We start from the raw sequence: 23,256 nt of genomic DNA, 5'->3' as shown, positions 1-23,256 counted from the left end.
TGTATCTAATTTTTCTATATAAATAAAATATTTGATTTTTTATTTTAAAAATTCACCAATTTACAATATAAAAATTTTTTTATTTTTTTTAAAATATTATAGTAAAAGACAAAATATAATTTACTTAAATCTATAAAATTATATTTTAAATCTTAATTATATATAGACTCAAAAAAAATTTCATTATAAATTCTAATAAAAAAATTAAAAATCTATCTTTTAGTTTTTTCTTATAATTTTGACCAATAGCAACTAAAAAAAAAATTTTTTATATATTATCTAATACTAATCTTTCTTATATCTCAAAAAAATTCAAGTCATTTGATCCAATTTTAAAAAATTATTTTATTTTAAAGAATACTCATATTTTTCTTGTATATATATATTTTATACTTTCTATATATTTTATACTTTTTATTATCTTTACTATTAATATTTGTTATAGTATTTATTTTTTTTATCATACATATTAAAAATAATTTACAAAATCTAAAATAGAAACTCTTTGGGATATTCTGAAAATTATTATATTTAAATAAAAAAATTACAAAAAATAATTTAATGAAGTGTTAAATTTATATACATTTAACATTTGAACATTGGTTTGTTCAGTTGTTTGGAGATTTATTTAATTGTTTGATTACAAATTTGGTATTTGAATTTTGAAAAGTTTATTATATTCTGCATAGAAAAGGTACTTTTTAATAAATTTTTAATTTTCTAATCAAGCTTTTTTCAATATATTCATTATTCTTTAAATTCAAAATTTTTTTTTATAAATTATTATATGTACAAAAATTTATTACAGAAACTTTTATAAATTAGGTTACAAAATTCTTTCCCATTCTTTCTATTCTCCTTATTCTCTTCAATAGATTTTCATCTTTTTTGTATTAAGAATCATTTTTGTATTAAAAAATATTTAGAAAGAATTTTTATAATTTAAGTTTTCAAAAAGTTAATCACTTTTAAAAACTAAGATTTCTTCAAAAAAATATTTTTTCGTTAGAATCCCATTGAAAAAAAAAATCATGGATTTAGATGGTTCCTTCTTTTAATTAAAATTCTAATTAATTTTCAAAAATAATATAAACTTTTTATATAATAATCCAATATATCATATGGCACAACTTAATACTAAGAAGTTTTTGAAACTTGAGATTTGAAGTTGAAATAAAAAAAAAAAAAAAAATTTTAAATTCTATGCTTTTATTTTTCTTTTAAAATTTTTATTATAACAGTGTTATATTATTCAAATATTCTTGTCTATCCAAATCTTTACATACATTATGTCTATAATTGGATAACAGCTATAATTATAATTTTTATACATATAAATTTATCAATATGCCAAATTGAAATTAGAGAATAAAGATTATCTATTAAAAAAAATTACAAAATATTTCACAAAATTAGACTCAACTATAGTTCTTAAATGATAGAAAATAGAAAAAGATTTTAATTAAATGATTTCATACAGTATATTATTAGTAAATAAGTATATATACAATAATATATGTTTGATGAAAATATGATATTTTAAAAATTTCAAAATTACTTTAATTTCTCTAAATTAAACTATATATTTTTTTTATATTGATTAATATAGTTTTTAATTTTCTATAAAAATATATTATTAAAGACATAGTTATAATGTGATACTTTAAAAATGATAATATTTTGTTTTTAATTGAATATTTATCTTATAAAAAATAAGAAATAAATAAATATATGATTTTATGCTTTCACATATTTTATAAAATTAAAATTAAAATGTTTAAATAGACAAAAATCTATATCTTTTATAAATAATAAAGAAATAAATCTATCAGTAAAAAAATTTAGTCGTATTTAAAACAAATAAAAAATTTTTTAAATTTTTGAAACATCTTCTGAAATAGATATGTACTAAATTATGCATAAAATTATTTTTTATTTTCTATTGTTTAAAGAATTATAGCCGAATCTAGTTATATCAAACATCTTTATTGTAAATTATAAATTTTCATGTTTCATATATCATATATTTATTTTTTAAGTAAATGAAGCTTATGTAGTTAAATATAATATAGAAGTTTTTTAAAATTTTATTATTATTATTATTTATTATATATTAAAATTAATATTTTAGAAATTAAAATGATGAATAATTAGGAAATCATGAAAATGAAAATTAAAAAAATAAACAATACATATTATATAACTGAATACAAAAGTTAATTTTTTGTTTTATTCATAAATTGTTTTGCCTTTCTTTCAAATTCTTGTCTATTAAATTTATATTCTTGTGCAATATCTGCCATTAAAGGATCATCAGGATTTGGATTTCTTAACAAACATTGTATAGCATCTAAAAGGTTTCTTAATCCAATAGTTGGTTTCCAATTACCTTTAGGTGGCATATTTAAAAGATCCATACAAATACGGCCTTTATTATCAATATTTGGATGATAAATAGGTGTCTGAAAAGTAATTCTTGGAGGTTCAAATGGATATTGTTCAGAAATATCAATTGATAATTGAAAAATATATCCACTATATGGACTTTCATTTGGTCCAAGAATCGTTGCCACAAAGTTTTCAAAATTGTCAGATTTTGGATAACACGAAATACCTTCTATAGGATCTTGATTAAGTTTTTCAAATTCACGTTTCAATCTAATAGATCTCTGCATTATCTATAATAAAAATAAACATATATTTTCCATTTTTAAATTAAACTAATTTGATATAAATAACAAACTTACTTTAAAGTTACTATTTTAAATATACATAAAAACTCATTTTAAATATATAATAATTATTTACTATCATTATATAACTAAAAAATATAATAAAAACAATAAATCAACCATAAATTTTTTATTAATAACTTACCTTTTTATTACTTATTATTTTTAATAATATCAATATATTTAATTGTTTTTACTAAGGTAAAACTTTAGTTTCTTTTTCAATCTTTTTTAATCTTTGTTAATTACATGTATTTGAATCATATAACTATTATTTACATCTTTTATGATATTTTTGATGTACATTTATATATACATATATATATATATATATATATATATATATATATATATATATTTATTTATATATATTTATATACATATTCCTTACCTATTTGAATTAAATTCAAATTTTATATTCTAATTGTATTTAATTGTTTTATATTATAATTTAATTATAATATTTCTATAAATTCACGTACTAATATATAAGTAATAAAAAAATGCAATATAATAAAATATAAGTGTATTTATAAATTTTAAGTGTTAAACTATTTTATAAATTATAATTTGTTGTATCTTAAATGCACGTTGAGAATATATTTGGCAACATTGTTCATATTCTTACTCTATACTCTATATTTTTGATATAGATAATCAAGTTACTAAAAGTTACTAGTTTTCATTTTATGTTTTTATGAAATATTTATTTGTAATAATAATTATTATTATGATAAATAATATAAATAAGAATTGAATTTAATTTTTCTTTTTTTTATATAAAGAACATATATACTTAGTAGAAATTAAAAATATAGATTTTGATTATCAAATAAATTTATAATAATATTATATATATTATTATTTTCTTTTAAATTTCATAAAATCAAATTGGATAATAAAATGAGTAATTTAATGCACTTATTATGTGTAATTTATTTATTATTTTTACAATTTCAAAGAATTGCATAATAATTATTATAGATTTTTATAAATTGATGATGATAATAACTGATGATAATAATATGAGAAATACCACAATAAATTATTAAAAAAAAAAATCACAATTTTATTTACTTCAATAAATTTGAGCTAGATAATTCAGATTACGAAATGATTACAATTTTAAACATTTTCCATATTTAAAATTTTTATTATGAAAAATATTGTTTTTTTTAATTAGTTATAACTTAGTTAATTTTCATTAAAAATTTATGTATATACATATATACAATATAATACATATATAAATATAATATAAATTTAATAATCTATAAAAAATGATTTATTTTTTAAATAATAAATAATGTTTTGCAATTAAAAAAAATATTATTAAATTAAATTAAAAATCTTATTAAATGATTATAAAGTTATAATTTTATTTCAATGTATTTTTACTAATTAATGCAGATATAACATAAATAAATATTTATAATAATATAATATAAATTTATTAATAAAAATACAATAGAATTATATTGTATATAAAATTAATATATTTCATATCCTAAATAATATGAAAAAAATGAAAAAATTGTTTTATTAACGTTTCATTAATATATATAACAAATACGATAATTATTGATGTTCTCAACACGATATAATATAATTTATCATATTATTTTGACTCATGTATTTAGATTGTAGATACAATAAGTGAATAATAAAATAATGATCAATTATATCATCGTTAATTTTTGAGAGAATTTTTATTTTCCTTTCAGAATATTTTATTTTCACATTAATAAATAATTTGTTAAAATTAAGAGAGAAATTTTGTTTAAAAAAAGTTTTTTATATTAATTAAAAAAATTTATTATATTTTAATAATTTTAAAATAATTAAGATGAAATCTGCATTTAAAGATTTTAATTATGATTGATATTATATATTGATAAAATTACACATAGAATATATTACGTATAAAAACAATTATTGAGCAATTTTCAAATTTTTTTTTAATGTAATAATGTTTCTTAAAATAAAATAATATATATTATACATATAAATAATGTAATATCATTATTTATTATATATATATATATATATATATATGTAAGTATATGTAATATGTAAGTGTTATAAATATTATTGACATAATGTAAATATACATATGTTACAAATATTATCGATTATGAATGTTAGAATGTTTGTAATATTAATAACTCCTGAACGAATCTATCATTTAAATATTATTGTCAAGCTGATAATATTATAAATAATTATATATTAAATATTAATTGTAATGTTATAGTATATACTTCGAAATTGTCAAAAAATTGAAAATAAAAAATAATAATTGTGAACTGTATCCATAGAGACATCGTTTTATTTTTAGAATAAAAATTGATTGAATATAAAATAATAAACTAGATGTTCATGTAAATATAATATGTCAAAATATATAAAATATACATATATGCAAAATATATGCAATATTATACGAAAGGAATATGTAAAAAATACAAGTATATATCTATATAAATCATTTTATTATTATTTTATTTAAATCATTTTATTATTTTACTTACTATAATTTAAGTTGTAATAGTTTTTTCTATGTTGTTTGACGTCTTTTGTTTGATAATATTAATTTATATATTGAAAAAAGTATATCTTACATCATAATATCATAAAAGCATAAGTATTTGTATCAATGATGATATTACAGCATAATCTTTAATAGTTATTAACCTTACAAAATATTAATATTTTATGTATTTAAATTTTCAATATAACTTCAATCTTATTTATTATTTATTTCTAAGTATATTTTTAGAATCAGTATTAAATTAATAAATTAAATTAAAAATAATTCTATTTTACTCTATTCCCATGTGTATCTATAAACGACGTATATGTACAGACGGATATCAGCCTATAATATAAACGAAATATGAACAAATTTATATACAAAGAATAATATAATATAATATGCACAATACATAATATATATACATAATACACAATATATAATGTAATATGCAATACTTAAAATATATACATTATTATGTTATATTATGCAAAATATAAAAAAAAGAATTATAATTAATATTTTTAGAATTTTATATCAAAAAAATTCTACTTATTTTCTATAAGAATATGCATTCACAATTTAATTATTAATTTGGAATCTAATCGATGAAACATTTTAAAATCATTTTTTAAATGTAGAAATTGTATGTGTAGATAGTTATATGAATTATAAATTTGAGATTATTAAAATTTCTTTGAATACTTTCTTTCAAGTGATAATTTAATATCGAAATATTGTTCTGCTTTATATAGAGATACGCGTAGACATATCTACCGTAGTTCGTCTGCTGAATTACAAAATAGACGAATACACTTTGCCGCTGCAAAACATGGCTTTGAAGAATTATTCTTTCGATTCAGATTGCATAACATTGACGAGATTCATACTTGCTGAACAACGAAAGATATCAACTGCTACCGGAGATCTAAGTCAACTTCTAAACAGTATACAAACTGCAATAAAAGGGATCAGTTCAGCAGTGAAAACAGCTGGTATTACAAATATGTGAGTATTTTATATATTGATATTTTAATATTTAAAATATTTGATTAGTTATGTATTTTTAACACATAGACTAAGGTCTAATTATAAATACGAATCAAGAAATAATTGATTCACTATTTTTAAAATAAAATTTAAATTTCTTTATTTACATGTATAAATCTTGCAATAATCTTTTTTTCAAAATTATTCTATTTTGATTATAGAAAGTATTAATAATAAATAATGGTTAATCAAAGATTAATAAAATAAAGATTTCGTTACATTATTAAAATATTGCATATAAAAGTGTTAAATTAAATTCTTCTATTATTATAAAAAATAAAAATAGATAAGTAAAATAATTTATCATCAAAAGTTTATAGCGTATAATAAACACAATAAAAGTTTTGTTTTATACTTTGATTAATAAAAAAAAAATGATTCTTTCACTTTTAACAATTTATTCAGAGAAAAATAATAAACGTAGAAAAGTAAATAATAATCAACTCTTTTACAAATTTTAATACAAACAATATAAAAAGGTACCTTCCAAATTATTTAAAAATTTTTAATTCGTAAGTATTCGTTAAATAAGAATTCTATGGGAAGAACTTGATAACCGTTTTTTTAAACGACTTTTTATCGCAACATAGGTTCGGGATGACCGGAAAAAAAAATATTCACGGAGAAGAAGTAAGAAAATTAGATATATTGAGCAACGAGTTGTTCATAAACATGTTAGCATCTTCGTACACAACTTGCTTTCTTGTAAGTGAAGAAAATACAGATGTGATTGAAGTGGAGATTGAAAAACGTGGAAAATACATAGTATGCTTCGATCCTTTGGATGGATCTTCTAATATTGATTGTATAGTATCAGTTGGTTCCATATTTGGGATTTACAAGAAGCCGGAGGAATTGAAAGAGCCTTTAATAGCGAATGTCCTCCAATCTGGTAAAAATTTAATTGCTGCTGGGTTTGCACTCTATAGTTCAGCAACAATAATAATACTTTCGGTTGGCCACGGAGTTAATGGTTTTACTTATGACTCAGCGATCGGGGAATTTATTTTAACCGACAAAAATATACAAATACCTTCTAGAGGAAATGTCTATAGGTAAGAATTAAATTATTTATCATTTTTTCAAATTAATTTAAAGTCTCGAAAGAAAAGAAACGCTTCGAAACTTAAAATGTTGAACTCTTTTAAAATTTGAAACTATCAAAACTTAAATAAAGAATAATTTATATAAATAACTTATAAGAATATTATAACGATATAAATTTATTTAATTAATGATAATCCAATTGAAATTGCATTTAAATTTTAATTCATTTTAATTGACTAATTCGTTATAATAATTCATATGAAAAAAATATAAAACGTATAAAAATACAATTGTTTACAAAAGATTATTGTTGATTATTGTTACTATTGGTTGAATTAAAATTGATCAGAAATCAACATTGATTAAAATTTTAATTTTTAATCAAATAAATATATCTTGAAAAAAAAGGAAGAAAAATAATTCTGGATTGAAGAGTTTCGAGATTTCGTATAATTTCAAGTTTGGTTTTAGTTTTACGAATTTAAAAAAACAGGTATTGACTCATTTCTAATTTTAATATACCTATGATCTATAATTATATGATGATTTTAGCATTAACGAAGCATACGAAAATTTTTGGAATACAGCTATCAAAACGTACATTCATTCGAAGAAATATCCTAATAATGGAAAAATATATAGTGCTCGGTATGTGGGCTCTATGGTGGCTGATGTGCACAGGACGTTAAAATATGGAGGAATATTTCTTTATCCAGCGATCAAAACTTATCCGCAAGGAAAGGTATAGTTGTTTTAAAAAAATAAAAAAAATAATATATAAATAATTCCTGAAATATATAATTATTTATAGTTGCGACTTTTGTACGAATGTATACCAATGGCCTATATAATAAAACAAGCCGGCGGCATGGCATCGAACGGAGAAATTGATATTTTGGACGTAATACCCAAAAAAATTCATCAAAGATCTCCATTATTTTTGGGATCGCAAGAAGATGTCCAAGAAGTTTTACAATATATTAAAAAATATAAAGATAATAAATAGTGGAAGGAAGAAGATGATGAAACATGGAAAAAAGTTATTAAAGATTTTATTACAAGGCATATAATTTGCTGACACATTTCGATTTCGCCGATTATCTCTTAAATTTTCATCTTTACCTTTTATTGAAAAATCAATTTCAATGTAAATCTCTAATATCTATATCCCTCGTTACTGGTAGATCCTCCAGGGGATACCCTTGGACCAGATCCTGGAGCTGGATAAGTTGCTGTTCCTTCGTATCGTACCATGGGCCTGTAACCACCATTGTCGGCGATGTAATCAACAATTTGTGTTCTACCATCTGGTAATAATACGTGATAAGCTCCAGTTGCTTCGTTATCTTTTCGTGATTCGTGGTGGCCAAAATTTAATCCAGCTACCGCGTCTTCGACTTCGTATGAAAATTCGTAATTTGCCGGATCCTATGAAAAAAAAGAAGACGTGGAAAAAACTAATTTATATCGATCACAAATTAAATTCTAAAGGTACGTTAGTTTACCGATATTTTACTTATAAAATTTGTACTCCATTTTATATTATAAAATCATATGGTTAATATGGATTGCTAAATAAAAAAATTGGTTTATGAAAGTAACATATTCATTATTTTATTCGCATAATATGAATGACAAAATATAAAGGAGAAAAAAGTACTTACACCGACCCACTCGTCAGGGTGACCACCAGTAGCTGGACGTGTTCCCGTAGGTGGAAGATAGGCAGGTCCTTGAGGTTCGCTCAAAATTCCTACCAACATCATTGTTAACAGAAATACCTGTAGAAAAAAAAATCTTTTGCATTTCTTTTAATCCATAAAAAGAATGCATTACTTATGAGTTAATTGTTTAAAAAAATTAAAAGATATTTCATCGAAATGAGATTTATGTTTAATGTTTCTCGATAATATGATTGAAAGAATGCTATTAATGTTAGATTGATAAAAAATTTTATTGTTTATGAATAGAAAAGATATTTAAAATTCTGTAAGAAAGATTACGTGTAACTAAGAACAAACCTTTCGAATCATTAGCAGGATCTTGCAAGTCTTCACCGAAAGAAAATAGCTTAATGTTACGAAGACGGTGGATTTTATACCGTGTTTCAGGTTGCGGGTGCGACGAAATGGAGATGGAATCACAGTGATTTGGGGGAACTTTAATACGAATCCATACCTATAATTATAGTTAATAATAAAACCGCATTGCCTTTCTGGCTATATAGCAGCAATCATTCATTTGGTGAGTTCAGTTCCTGAATCGCTAAAATTCTTACCGTTTTCGGTAAGAATTGAAATTATTACAAATTACAGATATTTTATTTTAGAAAAATATTAATTGAAATTAAAATTTGTTAGATAAATAATACATGTTTATTACTGTAGAAATTGCATTGAAAAAACAATTTTCTGATTAAATATATAATTGATATATTAATCACATAATAATTAACGAAGAAAAAGAAAATGGTTCGTATTCTTTTTTCTCTTACATCGTATTTTTCCTTTCTACTATTATTTTCATTTTTATAAATACAGCATGATACAAATACAATTTTTTCATGTCGAAATGAATGACATTAAAACACAGTTTACGTGACACAATAATATTCTAACTACTATACAAGCAGTATAAATATAAAAGTAAAAACTTGTTCGTAAACATGATTAACCACCTAATGATTAATTTAATAATGCATCAATAATACTCCTATAGACTCGTATAAAACTTTCTCGTCCTTTGAAACACGTTTCGACAATCTTGTGCGCATTTACATAGAACCAAAAATTCGATATGATAATGAAAAATTACAACAATAATAATATATGTTAGCATTATTATAATCAAGAGTTTAAACATCTATAATACTGTTGCGTTTCTTTTCGACATCCGTGGCATCTAAATCGTTTCCAAGACTGCCGACTCTTCCTCTGAGACCAATTCCTGGACCAACTTGTCCTGTTGCTTTTAATTTCTCTTGCATTTGCGCAAGCATATCTTGCATTCTTCTTATCTGTGGAGATAAAATTTGAGAAGTAATTTTAAGAATTGTTTATGAATAATAAAAATATGTATGTATAATTACAAAAGTTTTCATTCAAGTTATTTTACAAAGAAATTCATCCATTTTGAAAAATAATTTTAAAAATTGTATATACATAAATCATAATGAATTATAATTTATAATATTTATAATTATAAAACAATTTATTTTTCGATAGAATATTTTTATGTGAAATCGAATCTTAAATTTATCATTTTTTCATGTTTTGCCTGGAAATATTTTTTACAATTAGACAATAAGAACATTAAAGTTTAAATATTTTAAAAGTTAACGTTTAAAAAATTTTGATCTTTCTCTATCTCGTATGAATTTATATTTAAGAAATGAACATAATTCTAATATCTTAAGGGATGATTTCATCCCCTGGAAATAATAATTTATTAATAAAAAAGTTGTTGCATATATAATTCATTATGATCTACATATTCATAATATTTTACATAAAATGGAATTATTATTGATTTTAATAAACATAACTTAATAGAACTTGAACTTTCATATGAAGATTTTTGTGACTCAATATAGAATAGAATATATAGAATAAAAACTGTATATAGAGTATAATATCTAATTATTCTTTCCTCTTAATATATTCTGCTATTTTTTAATTCTTAAGCAAATAAATATTTCATTAAACAAATTTTAAAAAATTAAGAATTCATTATAAGAAATTGAAAATAATTATAATTATATTTACATTGCAAAAAATGTCATTTCAAAAATACTTGTTTTTTCTATTATAATTTATATAGTAATGTAATTAATTTCAATAAAATTGTATACCTTTTTTTATTAAAAAAACTTAAATAAATAATAATAATATATATATTATTATAATATAATAACAAATACATATTCTTAGAAATTTACAATTTATAGAATAATTTATGAAAAAAAATTGCGATATTTATATCTGTTAAAATATAAATAAAAATCTAAAAGTGATAAAAATATAGGTATCCATGTATAATGTTATCAAATATACGATATAATAAATATTGTAATAATTTAAATGTTAAAAATTAATTTATAAAAAATGACCAAAATTTATTTAAAATATCGTTATAAAAAAACAAGAAATATATAAAATTATTTATAATTATGATTTTACAGAATAATGTATGAAGTAAAAAAATACAAAAAATTATAAGATATTAAATAAGAATAATTTAAAAAAAATTGCAAAAAATTGCAACTTGTAAAATATATAATTTATAAATTGAACAATGAAGTGATATATAGATTTCAAAATAAAATTGAAATTATTATAATGTTTCAAAATTTTATTGTTTTGTTTATAAACTACAATATCGAAATTATTTTTAAATTTTTTAACAATTTTTGTTGTAACTATTTTTTAAGTTCTTTATTTTTTTTTTTTTTCAAATTCTTAATTAGAGAAAATCATTATGTTTTACTCACTGTTATGTTAAATTATTTATGTTAAATTTTAAAATCTCATGCAGTGTTTGAAACATTGAAATTTGAAATAAATTTTTGCTTTTTTATAAGATTTAATGAAGTTATAATTGTGCAAATGCTTATTTGAATATATATCTTTGCTATTTTTTTAAAAATTTGTTAACATTTTTAAAAACAAAATTTTAAGAACAAATATAGATATTACAATTTTTTTTTTCAAGTAATAAATAAGAATTTTCTAAAAATATATATATATTATTTATTTATTAAATTGATAAATGAAATTTTATTAATGAAGTTTTACAATATTTTTGTTGAAATTAATTACCATATAAATACTTATTTTTGATTAATTTATGTAAATCAAATTGATAATTTTTATAAAAATAGCAAACAAAAATAATTCCATGAAGTCATTTCTTATTTTATACTTAACAATATTGTTTTAGGAAACAATATAAAATAACTAATGCATGCTATTTAAAATTCTTTCAAATATTATGTTAAATAAAGTTACGTATAATTAAGAAGCACGTAATATCGATTATTCATAATTCTTTGTCATTTTCTTACCTCCTCGTCTTTCTGCAAGAGTAGTCTATCTGTGTCTGATATACTGTTTTCGAAATGTGGACCCGAATCTCTTTTCAGTTTACTGTGAACGAAAGAAAGTAAAATTACTCACTTCTGTTGATTTAACATCTTATATTAATAAAATGAAGAAGATCCAAAGATGTGACGAAGAAACTAGTATCTTATTTACAAACACAAAAGATAGAAACAACAATAACACTATAGAAAAATAATGAAAAATATAAGGAAAAAAAGGAGAAAAGAAAAAATAGAAACTTATTTAAAATACTTTTAATTATTTTTTTTTTTTTTAATTATATATTCGTATAGATACTTAATACAAATTTCTATAGAATTTAGATTTAAATTTATCGAGCTTCAAAAATTTATTGAATTTGAAGTAGAAGATATTAGAAATATTTTTTTTAAAAAGTATATATTTTGGAAATAATAATAGTTATATAAGTTATATAGTTATATAACTATTTTTTATTCATCTTAATCTTCTTTAAAAAAAATACGTAAAATATAAAAAATGTTTATTATTTATTTATTTGATCTTGCAATATCCTTAAACAAATTTGCATCAATGAATCGAATTTTTAAAAAACTGTATTCTACACAAATTATGATTTTTAATATTTTTGTAATTATGACAATTAATGCAATATATTCAAATTTTATATACATATTTCTTATAATTCTTAATAATAATATAGAATTATAATATTCTTATAATATAGTATGTTTCTTAATAATATAAAAATTATTATAAAATTATTATAAAAGAAAATCAATCATTTAATATAGAAGAAATTCGTATTGTTATTCGATAATGAAAAGATTTCTCTAAGATGAAATATAAAAAATTGCTTATGTTATAATGTATAACTTTAGAAAATAAATGAATAAAAAGTACCGATTTTTATAAGAATATTTCATTGAGAGAATTTCTAAGATTTTTACCAATTCTATCGCCTAATATTCTTGTTTAGTAAAATTAAATATAATTTATTATTATAGGATTTTTTTTGTTAAGATACATTGTTTTAAAGTTATTTTTAATTTATAATGAAAAGAATAGAAATTATAAAAATAAATTTTATACTTATGATTTTTCGAATATTTAAGATAAAATATTATATGGTAAGTTTATTTATATGTATTAAATGTATTATATGTATTAAAAATTAAATAATTTTAAAATGATATATTTTACCAAAAAGAAAAATTGATTAATTATATTATTAATTATATTATTGATTATAAATAATATTTGATTTTATAGTGAATACTATACGATTACAGTTGATAAAAAATTATCGTTATAATAGCCTTATTAATATAGCAAAAATTGATCTTTTATCCATGTATCTCGTAAACCTAACATGATAAGCAATTTTTATACTGATATCTTTTATCGAATTTTTTATTATTTTCTGTTATCATTTTCTATAATCATTTTTCATATAATCAGATCAAATTTGTAAGAAATATTATAAACTGTAATTGATATCTTTTATATTATTAAAAACATATATTTTATATTATTTAAATATCTATGTAAAATTGGAATAAATTGCATTAATCTCGAAAAAAAAAAACACTGAGAATCATAAAATATATTAATATTTTGTGGATCGAGACATATTCAAAAACTATAAAATTTATTTTTAATTTAAATCTTTTCTGCCAAAATATATTATAGATATTTTGAATATATGATGAAAAATGATATTTAAAATACATTTATCCACCAAGCAATATAGATACGGATATATATAATGAACAAAATAATTTTTCGATTTTATAGAATAATTTTTACTAATTTAAAATTATAATATAAATATTCTCTTTGTAATTATTTTTATGTATTTTTTAATTTTTAATCTTATGTTTTTTAAAATAATGTTGATTATTACTTAGCAATTTTAAACATTTCAAATATTAATCAAAATTTATAATATAAATTTAAAAATATAATAAGACACGATTGTAACATCAGCAAATAGAATTGTAACGTTATAATACAGAAATAATTTTAATACAAAAAAATTCGATAAATTGTATTATTTTTTTTTCTATTATAATAATAATATAAATAATAATAATATAAATAAAAAATTGATACAATACATTATGAGCAAATTTAAATACATGAAAAATCAAAAAAATCATTTATATATATTATATATTATATTATATATTATATATTATATATATTATATATATTTATTATAAATATGATAAAATAATTCATTAAAAATATTTTGTAATGTCTTTAATTTTCTTTATACATAAATAAAAATTATTTTTATTTAATTTCATTTATTATTATAATTTGATTGATTAAACATCTTAATTTTTTAATGTTACAATTAATCCAGAATCATGAATAATTATAATATTTTCTCAATTTTTTATTTTTTATTAATAATCTAAATATTATTTGATATACAATGAAATTTATGATGTTATTAATAATGTCAAATAAATGAGTAACATCTTCATATAAGAATTTTGTTGTAGCATAATAATTCCTACGTAATCATATTCAAACTCAAAGTATTATTACTACTTCCTAATTATTGTTATAGTATAAGCATCTTATATAATATATATATAAATATATTATATCATAGTCAATTATAAAAAAATATAATTATACACGTATATGACACATTGATAAAGATTTCATGTTAATAAATATTCTAATTCTCAACTGTTTACTTCGATGCACAACAAGTTTATTTGTTTTCAAAAAAACGAATTGTTCTGTTACTTTTTTTGACTTAACTTTAAAGATATTATTTTTTAAATAGTCTACGTCATACATAAAAAATCTAAGGCTGTTAAATTTGGCAAATGCCAATTTTAATTTTACGATATATCAATGGATTATGTTAAAAATTAATTAATTTTTCGAAAAGAATTTTGATGTCAATTATAATAATATATAGATTTTAATTACGTTGAAATTTGATTTTTGCAAGTTTGTTCAGAGACATTGTAAGATCAATTAAATGACAGCATAAACTATTCTTTTATATTAATATAATTTATATTATATTGATATTATTTTCATTTAAAATATTTTTTCATATCATCTATATTTTTCGAAATTTTTTGTCCCAGAAAACATTAGAATTAAAAAAATTCACAATATAAATATACATATTTCAAGACGATCAATGAAGCGATTTATTGTTCTAAATAAGTGTCAAATATTTATCTATTAAAAGATACCATAAGTATTTTAAATAAGTATCAGAAAATATATATGGATATATAGATATATATGGATATACATCTAGAGAGATAGACGATATACCTACTGAAATGCAATACTTATTTACATGCGTAAATACCTCCGTTCCCGAATCGCTTGCTGTGAAATTTGTGAAATGCATTGTGCCCGGAAATTCTCATAATGCACATCTTGCGTGACGTCTTTCAGATCTTGCATGTGCGTAGATATCAGCATTGTCCTTAATTTCACGAAATCACTGTGCTTCGGGTTTTCCACTGCGCTCCATTAAAATTCAAATGTTAATTGGAATTCAAATAATTTGATTTAAGTTGTGTCTACGAAGTTTTAGAACTATTAACAATTAAATTCTTAAGAAAAAAGTGTTATTGCTTCTTAGATTTCAATGTAATTCTAAATCAGTAAATTCTAAATCAGTCATAAAATTTCTGAAATTTTGTGTAAAAATTAGTTGCCAGAAATTTTGTTCAATTTATTTATTATTATATTGATATAGATATTTTCGATGAAATTAAAATGACATTTCTTAAAGCGTCATTTTTCATTTCAAAACAGAAGATAATTTATAGAAGCCGATTTTAGTGAAAGAAATAGTTAAAATTTTCATAAAATACATTGCCACATATTGTTCGATGTTTGACAATTATGACACTAAAAACTATGACAATATTTCTGTATTATCATATGAAAGAATCCGTTATTATCGTATATAATCGTGTATTAGGTTAAATAAGGTTAAGTTGCACAGATTAAAGATTTTTTAAAAATTCGAAATAAGAAAATAATCAAAAATAAAAAAATAATATTTATTTTAATGTTTTTTAGTTATTGATAATTAAAATAAATCAAATATTTCTGATAATATTTCACAAGGAATAGAATAATTCAAATAACTTGAATCGTAAAATAATTTTCATTTTATCTTGGTTTAAAGCATCATTCCTTAAATTTTTGGATATTTATAATCGAATAGATGAAATTTTTCATAAATTAAATTTAAACAATATTACTAAATTATGCCAACAAATAATAATTAGATAATTTAACCAGTATTTTTTGAAAAGAATTAGTTTTAAAACTTCATCGACTTCATGTATATATATATAGATACATACTTTAGGATTGTTTTCTGTTGTTTGAAAATATGAAATTTAGTTACCTTCTACCACTCCCCAAGGATATTGACGACCACGAACCTTCTTTCCTGCGACTTCGAGCACTGTTGAACTACCGACTACAGCAAACGGGATGCACGCTTTAAGCTCTTTGTCTTGTTGCTTAAATTCTTCATCCTCATCGCTATCACAATCAGGAAATTGATATATCTGTATGAAAAAATATCATATTTTATTGTTTCATCTTTAATCTTTATTTTTATATTTTCTTTATAAAATATATCTATTAAGCATTAGATCATTAAATAAATTTTGTGAATTGTTTTTAAATGATGGTTACATTGAATTTACATTTCTCATGCTACTTTTCTTCTGAAAACTTAGTGATTTTATTATAATAAAGATGGGCATATTTATTGGCATGAAATAGTTTGAAAAAAAATTTTAAAAAAATTATTTATAATATATATAGAATGATCGAAAATATCTTTTTGTTTAAATTAATAATTTATTTTCAAGCAACTTATTCTCCAGATATTATATCTTTGATTATATTATTTTCTTTATGTTATATTTCTCTCTTTATATTATAATTCTTTTTTTAATTGATATTACCATTTTTGATTTTAAATTAATAACATTGAAATAATGTTTCATATGAAATTAAATTTTGAAATAAATATTAATCTTTCAAAAATGTTGATCTCAATAAATATCTTAAAATATTTTACATTTAAAGTACAAACTTTTATAAATTATCGAAATGTACATTTGTTTCAGGAAGATAATTATTTATCTCATTCAGTGCAATATTATTTAAAAAGATAGCAATAGATATTTGTAGTCAATAGAAATAATTAACAAAAGCTTCTAAATAAGTAGAATTCTTGTTGGATAGTAAAATATAATATAATTTATATATATATACTATTAATTAGTACTTTCAATTAATTCTTCTCATATCGACATGAAATTCTTCCCAATTCCAAAGAATCCCAATATATATGTTTTTGATATCATTAAATATTAAAAAAATAAATATTAAAAAAATATTTTCAGCAATTTTTCCATATGTATATATTTTTATATATTCATTATTAATTTATATAATATATAAAAGGCAAATATAGAATATAGAAAATGATTAATTACAATAATTTCTACAAAAAGATTAAATATTATTAAAAAATTTTGTATGATTTTTGGATATTATATTTTTATATTTCATTTTATTTTTCTTTTTTATAAATGTTAAATTTATATTATTTAATATTAATTGTGCAAAAAACTGTATAAATATATAAGTAAAACTTAATTTTATTTTTTTCAAATATGTATTTTTATTACCTTAATCTTATATGTATCGATGAGATTATAATATTTAAATCAAAATAGAAATTGTAACAATTAAAAAATAAAACTGGCGAAAGTTTTTAATATAATTCACTTTCTATATAATTTAGAAATTTAATAAAAATATTTATATGATAAGAAATGTAAATATAATATAAATATTATATATAATGCAAAATAAAAAACCATGAGATTCTTTAAAGATTCCGTTTAATAAAGAATATCAATTATTTTATCATATTTTATCATGATATGTTAAGAATTGAGAAAGCAAATTGTAACAATCATTTTAATAAATACTTTAAGGTAAAAAATCCGCAAAATTTAATAAAAAAATTGAAAAATATATTACCTGAATTTCGTGTTCTTCGATGTCAGTAAGGATTCGTTCTTTTAATTTTTTCACTTCGTATGTAGTCAATGTGTCCGCTTTCGCAATTACAGGGACAACATTTACTTTACGATGTAATCGTTTCAATACTTCCAAATCAATTTGTCTAAGTCTATGAGAAAAAAATAAAAAAAAAGAAGTAAACGCAACATATACATATAGTCAAGCGTTGAAGAGATATTTGAACATACCCGTGACCATAAGGAGGTATAAAGTATAAGCAACAATGTACTCGATTGTCTTGAATATTCTTCCTATTTAATCCACTTTCATCCGTGAAATACTGTCGAAATTGTTCGTCGATATAGGCTGAACATGCTTTCCAAGTGTCCTCACAATTTACTGCATCGCCAAATCCTGAATAAATATTAATTTAATTGCTTGGAGGTTTCGTTATATTATATATACATATTATATATTTCGTTATATATATTTTATATTACATTTTATATTTAATGACATCGATATAAAATCATATTTAATGCATATAAAATTATTATTATTTTTTTCAGAATTTAAAATTAATTAAATTAAGTAATATTAACCATTATATTTGGCTATCTACTATATTATTTTATATAAATTTATTTTAAAAAATATTGAAAATTGAAAATTGAATTAAAAAAAATTGTATGATTATTTTATATGAATTTAGTTTAAAAAATTGAATCGAAAGAAAAATAAAATTGTTCATACATCACATATATGATATAAATTTTTCATGAACATCGTTTATTAATTTTTATAGAATTTTTTTCTATTCAAGAAATGATTATATATAGCATAAAGAATTATTTATATTATTATATTAATATTATAATTATTATACTATAATTTTTTTTATATTTTTGTTATACTGTATAAAATTATAAAATATAATTAAAATATTTTTCTTTAGAGAGCGGTAGCGAACATATTAAACGTAAGGAAAATATTATAAAAATTATTAAAAATATTTTTAAATAAATAATTATAAGAAAAATTTAGAAAAGATTAGAAATATTTATAAATATTTATAAATTAATACAATTAGAAATATTATTTTGATTACATAATTTTATACACATGAATAATTTTAAGATGATTGGAGGATAAAGAAAATGTACAAAGATTTGTTCAATTATTGAACAATTTTTACAAATGTAAAATAATAAAATTAGTAAATTGTTTATAAGAATAAATTATATAGAACATGAAGAAAAGACAGATTTATAGATTTATTTGATAAATAGATTTATTTGAAAAAATAAGATTATGGACTAATTTAATAAATGTTTGTTATAGATTATAGAATATTCCAATTATTATAAGTGAAATTTTCTTCTAATAAAAATAATATATATATATATATATATATATATTGGGTTGGTAAAAAAGTTATGTTAATTTCGGTATCATAAACATAAATATTGTAACATAATTTAACTCGATAACATAATTTCAAATGACTTGCAAATCACTGTTTATAATAAATTCATTTTATGATAATGATATTTTATATTAGCAAAATAATATTTTTGTCTGAATTTAGATATTAATTTAAATTAAGTAACAATTAAATAAGATAAAATAGATAATTAGATAAAATAATTCATATTTTAACTTGTTTATATTAGATATATGAATTTGAAATTATTTTTAAGAAAAACAAAAAAGAAAAATAATTATATTTTTAATATGCTTTATTTAATTTGATTGAATTTTTAATTTTAAAGTTATTTAATTTTCAGAATATTAATAATATAGGAAAATAATTTGTTGAAATATGATTCATATCAATTAATTGAAATTAATAATTTTTATTTGATTAGTATTATTAAGTTAATATTGCAATTAATGGAATTAGAATCCAATTATCAAATTGCAGTTATTAGATAAAATTATTGAATGTACAAATTCTAACGACAAATATTTCGAAAAATATAAAAAAAACCATATAATTAATTAGTTGATAAGAAAATAGTTTTATAAAATTTTCATGAAGTCGAAATTTAACATTGGATATACAAATTATAAGTTATCTGATAATTATTAAAACATGAACAAATGAATATAACTGATGATATAACAATAATTAATCGTTTATATTATAGAAAAATATTATGACTTTAATTTAATTTTAATATAAATCTATTCTAATTTATTGAGTAACAAATAAAAATAATAAAATAAACATTGAAAAACATAAAGAAATTCATGTTCAATAAAATAACATATATCAAGACACAAGAAATATATTAGAATAATAGATATTTCACAACTCAATTTTAATTTACAAATGTAAAAAAAAACTTAAATTATATTGCAAATATATTGCAGTGTTATAAAAATTTATGTTTTTTCAAATTGTTATGAAAAAGATGTTTATAAAAATAATACTAAAAAAAAAACAAATTTATATTAATCATTAACATTAGAAAGTATTCAGAAATCAATGATTCAGAAAAGTGAAATTACTTCCTGTTAATATTTTAATTTATATTTTTGTGATTTAATTGGTATTTTTATAATTCTTTTTTGTCTAGTTAGTTTCCTTTAGTTTCACAATATCCGTATTCTATATTATAAGAGAATAAAAATAGCTATTATTAATAGAATTTTTAGAAATAATTATTTGCAATTAATAGCGATATGATAAATAATAGTAACAGTGATAAAACTTAGTCATAGTTAGTTATCTAATATAAAATCTAAAACTATCTAAAAATAAAAACTAATACTAATCTAAAATAACAAGAAAATAAGTTTTTTTAATTTGATATTCTTTTATTTTTTCAAGTATTATAAATGAAATGAAAAAAATATATGATTTATCGAGAAAATATTATTAATTTTCATATTTCAAAATAATTTTGGCAATTTTTAAAAGATTCTTATAATAACGATACAAAGATGTTACATAATTAGAAATTTACGATATTACTTGAGATATTATTAATATATAAAAATAATTAATAATATAATATTTAAAACAATTAAGATATATAAATCATTATGAGATAATGAATCAAATGGTGAATTAACAGATAGCTAATACAAAAAATTTCTGTAATCTTTTATTTCATTTGACACAATTTTTTAACTATCATTTTTTTTTATCATTACTTAGCACAATTTTTTTAAATAAAATTGGATAAAAGCTCAATGCTTGAGAAAAACTAAAATTTTTTTTACTTTTCAAAAATTTAATATACCTCAAAATATCGCTATCAATTTCCAGAAAAGTTGGATATTAAAAGAGATTATACCTGGTGTGTCAACGATCGTTAGACGTAGCCTGACTCCACGTTCTTCGATATCCATTGTCTTCTTTTCTATCGTTGTTGTTTTTTCAATGCGTTCTAGAAAGAACTGGTTTTGGCAATGAACGTGCGACTTAATATTTTTGTACTATTTAGTAGTACCAACCAGCTGCATCAAGGATTCGTCGATCTTTGTAAAGATCTCCGAGGAAGAGACTGTTTATTAATGTAGATTTTCCAAGGCCACTTTCTCCTAACACCATCAGAGTGAACTCGAATCCTCTTTTAACCGATTTTCTGTGCACTTGCTCGGGTAATGTTGCAAATCCAATATAGTCCCTGTCTTGATGAATAAAATGAAAAACGATTAAATGTTAATAAACTTTTCTTCTTCTTCTCTCTCTTTCTCTCTCTTTTCGTCTTCCTTCACATTTCATCCATCTTCGCCTCATTTTTGTCTTCTTTCGTCTCATTTTCTTCACTCGAGAGAATAAAAAAAGAAAGAAAGATACAAAAGACCTAAAATTAAACGTATGCATACATACCACCGGACATGTTAGCCACGCGCGATGACACTTTAAAAGTGTCAAACTAGAAGCGGCGAATGGACGATGGAACGACACAAGAACACTGCACAAAACGTGAATGAGGGTAGATTGCTACTGTTTTGCCCTTAGGATTGCGCTGCGCTGGCGCACTAGTGACCACCGATCAATAACATGCTCATAAGTTCAGTTTCTAGTTTCCTGCTTACTCGGCACGTTTGAATTTCTTTCCCTGGATATCGGGCCAGATAACAAAATTTTCATTCACTATAATGATAAAATGATAGTGTGACTCGCTTATTATTTGTTATTTATCTTTTTAACAAGAGCTATTAATTTTTATTAAAATACAAATCTTACATGTTACACGATAAAAAAAAAACTTTATTCTTTCTACAAAGAAAAATTTTCTTCGTCTCGACTTGTCAAATTTTTTTCAACGTTCGAAACGTTTGTCTCTCTAGACAGACGTGCATATGTGCATTGTTCTCCAGAACAAAAATTACGGGAAGAGAGAAGAATCTTTATCTTATCTACTTATCTTATTTATTTTACCGATTTCGAAGAGAAATTGATTCGAGTGCAAAGAAAAATGGCGGGAAATTTGATCGAGATTGAGGGACAAATGAGTTAATGAGTCGGTATTGAAGGGCGGGAAAGGTCGAGGGAATCGAGGATCTAACGAGATTGCGATAGTAAGGGCAATCGTGAATGGAACGCGGTCGACTCACGTAATTTCCGAGGAGGTCGTCGGGCTAGGACGTTTCTCGAGTTCCGGCGCCACGCCTCGGAGTCAACGTTCCCATGAAAAAGGCGAGGAAGGAAGGGGAAAAACCCGGTGGCCGAAGGTAGGCGAACGTGGACGAAGATGCTCGTCGCGCGCAACATTACGAATTGACAGTCTCGACACGTGGACAT

At 20.5% G+C, this 23,256-nt stretch overlaps 4 protein-coding genes across 11 annotated transcripts; 1 reads left to right on the top strand and 3 right to left on the bottom strand.

Moving 5' to 3' along the window:
* Window positions 1–378: 378 nt before the first annotated feature.
* On the top strand, window positions 379–8,963 carry fbp (fructose-1,6-bisphosphatase). 4 transcript variants are annotated; one of them, XM_031919182.2, is made up of 6 exons: window positions 379–694; window positions 6,021–6,273; window positions 6,906–7,370; window positions 7,915–8,104; window positions 8,174–8,401; window positions 8,547–8,963. In XM_031919182.2, the coding sequence occupies exons 2-5, from the start codon at window positions 6,098–6,100 to the stop codon at window positions 8,366–8,368; spliced, it is 1,026 nt and encodes a 341-aa protein (XP_031775042.1). In that variant the 5' UTR covers window positions 379–694; window positions 6,021–6,097; the 3' UTR covers window positions 8,369–8,401; window positions 8,547–8,963. The 4 variants fall into 4 exon arrangements, with proteins under 4 accessions (XP_031775042.1, XP_086771083.1, XP_086771084.1 ...); XM_086914957.1 differs by having other exon boundaries at window positions 575–694; window positions 8,005–8,104; XM_086914958.1 differs by having other exon boundaries at window positions 580–694; window positions 6,129–6,273.
* LOC100869009 (ubiquitin-conjugating enzyme E2 T) lies at window positions 2,196–3,084 on the bottom strand. The gene is made up of 2 exons (XM_003697557.4): window positions 2,878–3,084; window positions 2,196–2,678 (listed from the first exon to the last, which is right to left on the bottom strand). Exon 2 carries the CDS (start codon window positions 2,673–2,675, stop codon window positions 2,217–2,219), a length of 459 nt encoding a protein of 152 aa, XP_003697605.1. The 5' UTR covers window positions 2,676–2,678; window positions 2,878–3,084; the 3' UTR covers window positions 2,196–2,216.
* Window positions 8,398–9,869, bottom strand: LOC100867624 (pro-resilin). Its single transcript, XM_012492121.3, has 3 exons — window positions 9,384–9,869; window positions 9,027–9,143; window positions 8,398–8,790 (listed from the first exon to the last, which is right to left on the bottom strand). The coding sequence occupies exons 1-3, from the start codon at window positions 9,393–9,395 to the stop codon at window positions 8,518–8,520; spliced, it is 402 nt and encodes a 133-aa protein (XP_012347575.1). The 5' UTR covers window positions 9,396–9,869; the 3' UTR covers window positions 8,398–8,517.
* On the bottom strand, window positions 9,715–23,145 carry Septin4 (septin 4). Of its 5 annotated transcripts, none has more exons than XM_086914952.1 (10): window positions 22,699–23,145; window positions 22,339–22,605; window positions 21,960–22,136; window positions 21,800–21,892; window positions 18,743–18,908; window positions 18,513–18,663; window positions 16,852–17,017; window positions 15,781–15,949; window positions 12,425–12,506; window positions 9,715–10,378 (listed from the first exon to the last, which is right to left on the bottom strand). In XM_086914952.1, the coding sequence occupies exons 2-10, from the start codon at window positions 22,346–22,348 to the stop codon at window positions 10,217–10,219; spliced, it is 1,176 nt and encodes a 391-aa protein (XP_086771078.1). In that variant the 5' UTR covers window positions 22,349–22,605; window positions 22,699–23,145; the 3' UTR covers window positions 9,715–10,216. The 5 variants fall into 5 exon arrangements, with proteins under 5 accessions (XP_086771078.1, XP_086771079.1, XP_086771080.1 ...); XM_086914953.1 differs by having other exon boundaries at window positions 15,793–15,949; XM_086914954.1 differs by having other exon boundaries at window positions 15,793–15,949; window positions 22,339–22,570; window positions 22,699–22,823.
* Between the last annotated feature and the right edge of the window lie 111 nt (window positions 23,146–23,256).

This window comes from Apis florea, unplaced genomic scaffold (genome assembly GCF_048593485.1).
Source record: "Apis florea isolate Af1SG1 unplaced genomic scaffold, ASM4859348v1 contig_3758_pilon, whole genome shotgun sequence".
Taxonomy (NCBI): domain Eukaryota; kingdom Metazoa; phylum Arthropoda; class Insecta; order Hymenoptera; family Apidae; genus Apis; species Apis florea.
Note: the sequence above shows the minus strand (reverse complement) of the source record. Positions and strands in the feature narration are given on the sequence as shown.